The sequence below is a fragment of the Mus pahari genome, chromosome 14 (genome assembly GCF_900095145.1).
Source record: "Mus pahari chromosome 14, PAHARI_EIJ_v1.1, whole genome shotgun sequence".
Taxonomy (NCBI): domain Eukaryota; kingdom Metazoa; phylum Chordata; class Mammalia; order Rodentia; family Muridae; genus Mus; species Mus pahari.
In genome coordinates, this window is record NC_034603.1 from 73,263,306 (window position 1) to 73,265,970 (window position 2,665).

Genomic DNA, 2,665 nt, shown 5'->3' on the forward strand with positions numbered 1-2,665 from the left:
AAAAAAAAAAAAAAAAAAAAAAAAAAAAAAAAAAAAAAAAGAAAAATGGAGCGTGAGGCCTGGCCTGGCTTTTAATCCCAGCATTCAGATGTCTGTGAGTTCAAGAAACCCAGGGACAATGGCAGGGCAGGGCATCTGTGGGCAACTCTACTTCTGGTTCCAGGAGCTCCTCCTACAAGGGGTGGAGTTGGAGCAGTCCAGTATTTTCCTCCCAGATCCAAGTGCGGAGGAGCAATCAAGGTATCTAAGGGAGGTGAGAACACTTTGCTTTTTGTTTTGCTAAGAACAGGACAGAAACCATGTGCTGGAGATGGAACTTTCCTTAAAGAAAATTGCCAAGACAAAAAGAGGAAGGGCAACCAAAAAGTGTCTGTGACTTGTGATGATGCAGCGCCAGAGGAAAGGTGGTAAGGGTAAGAAGAGAAGTGACCGGAAAGGGGAGGTGACCTGGCTACCACTAAGAGGAGTCAAAGGCTGCAGCAGATCCCTCTCTCCAAGAAGTTCCGCACCTGCGTCACTTCCAAGGCCAAAGCACGACGAAGCCAGGCTTTCTGCCAGGATAGGAGCTAGTGGGATGCGGGAGAAGAGAAGGAGGATTCACCAGGCCCGCACCTAAGCGCAGGGACCGGCCGCGGGGACAGTGGGGGCTCAGTCGTGGCGAATGCAGATTGGTCCACACCCACCCACTTTGTTCTACAGTACAGCCGCAGGCTCCTAGACTTGAACTCAAGTCACCAACAGTCCCCATTCTAACTCGGGCAGACGCGGCCCGCGCTCCCCCCGCCGCCCTGCCCGGTGCCAGCAGCAGGAACCCCTGCGTCAGGGGACAGGCGGGGCAGCGCCCGGGTCGGTGCGGGCAGGTGCGCGCTGGAGGGCGGCTCGAAGCCCGACCTCGCCTGGCCGCAGTCCCCTCCGCCCCTCCGCGCGGAACTCAGCTGCCCGCCGCCCCGTCGCCTACCTCGTCCGGCCGCTGCCAGGCCTGCGCGCGTCCCCGCGCCACGCCACGCCGCGCCGCACCCCGGCCGCTCGGCAGGTTCCGCGGGCCTCGGCTCGACAGCGTCGCCATGGAGACGGGGCGGCGGCGGGGCGGCGGTAGCGCGCGCGAGGAGGCGACGGTCACCTGCGGCGGAAGTACCGCCAGGTGCCGTCACTCGGGAGGGCACCTCGGCTACACCGACCCGGACTCCGGACCCGAGCTCCAGCAGATTCGGGCCTGGCTCGGGACCGGCGTGCGGGGACGGTTAGCGACGCGGGTTCGACGCCCGGGTTCCCGGTCTCTAGCCTCTCGCTCTCTACTCTCGCCACGCCCGAACCCAGGAGGCCACTAGGTGTCAGGCCCGGCCTGGGCCCAAGCTCAGCTCCGGGAACCCAGGGTCACCTCTTCCAGCCCTCGTGGGCGGAGATGGCACTTTAAGCTTTACTGGAAGGCTAGGAATAACCCTGCCCTTCCCGCACACCAGCCACATCGACCACATAGACACTGTTGTTGATACAGTTTGTCTCCCATTTTTTTCCACTCCAGGATACACACACACACACACACACACACACACACACACACACAGGGAGAGACAGAGACAGAGACAGAGGAAAGACACCAATCTAAGGGTAGATTCTGTCCTTCCAACTTCTCATTTAAGTCCTAGACCTGGTGTGCCAAGGTCGGTACTTAAGACTGTTGCCAAGACCAAGGCTGGGAGCTTAGCGGATCCTGGCCCGCTATTCAGGAAATGCTACGAGTAGATAAGAGCCCAGCTCAGACTTCCTACAAGCTGGGAACAAAAGGTTCTTTCCTGTTGGATGCCTGGCCAGACTCACAGAGAGGAGGAGAGAAAGGGGGTATTTTACCTCGCGAGGCAAAGCATGACTGTGCCACCTCCCTTCCCCATGAAGGCAGTCCCTGGTACACCTCAGCATGCTGGGAGCTGCCCACTGGTAGAAGCCAGAATTGGGGCGCCTTCTTAGGGAGTGGGTATGCTGTCTGGTGTACGGTTGAGATAGAACCAAAAACCGGAATTACCTTCCGGTAACTTTTGGTCTGGCTGAAGCTGATGGGCTTTTTAAGGTAAGCAGCAGCTTCCTTGGTGGTGCCGGCAATAAATACATGCTTATAAACTAAACATGGCGCTGAGCCATTTCTCATTGTTTGGTGGGTGTACTGGGGCTTCTGGGAGGAAAAGGAGGGACCGATTTTGGCAGGATGAAATCTTAAGTGCTGGTCTTAAAGTGCCTTCCAAGACCCAGGGAGGCTCCTGTTGGGAGGGTCCTTTGCTGGATCATCCCCTACCTCATTCCTTAAGGTCTCCAAGCTGACTGCTTCACAGTGCATTTCCTGACCGCTGGTGTGGCAGTATGGGAAAGACTAGAGTTATGATGACCACACACACACTCAGGATTCAGGGAGGGGCCTCTGAGCAAAGGCCTTAAGAAGCAAAAAAAGGCACTGAACAGAATGAATTTTGTTCTCATAACCAGGAGCCAGACCTAAGGCAGACCCACTCCCACCTGGCACATTCTTTCTCCCCAGGGTTACCCAGTGCAGAAAGCTGAGGGGAAAACCAAGATTCCCAGTTAAATTTCTGTCTTAAAAATTTAGTATGAGCCGGGCAGTGGTGGCGCACGCCTTTAACCCCAGCTCTCGGGAGGCAGAGGCAGGTGGATTTCT

At 56.7% G+C, this 2,665-nt stretch overlaps 2 protein-coding genes across 2 annotated transcripts in view; one reads left to right on the forward strand and one right to left on the reverse strand.

The window, feature by feature from the left end:
* LOC110332074 (cytochrome b561) overlaps positions 1 to 1,044 on the reverse strand; it is a 13,001-nt gene extending 11,957 nt beyond the window's left edge. Inside the window, exon 1 of the mRNA XM_021213043.2 lies at positions 959 to 1,044. The gene's annotated coding sequence lies outside the window, so the exon portion shown is untranslated. The remainder of the gene's footprint in view (positions 1 to 958) is intronic.
* On the forward strand, positions 119 to 2,110 carry LOC110331880 (translation initiation factor IF-2-like). The gene is made up of 2 exons (XM_021212743.1): positions 119 to 253; positions 564 to 2,110. The coding sequence occupies exons 1-2, from the start codon at positions 119 to 121 to the stop codon at positions 1,326 to 1,328; spliced, it is 900 nt and encodes a 299-aa protein (XP_021068402.1). The 3' UTR covers positions 1,329 to 2,110.
* The last annotated feature ends 555 nt before the right edge of the window (positions 2,111 to 2,665 follow it).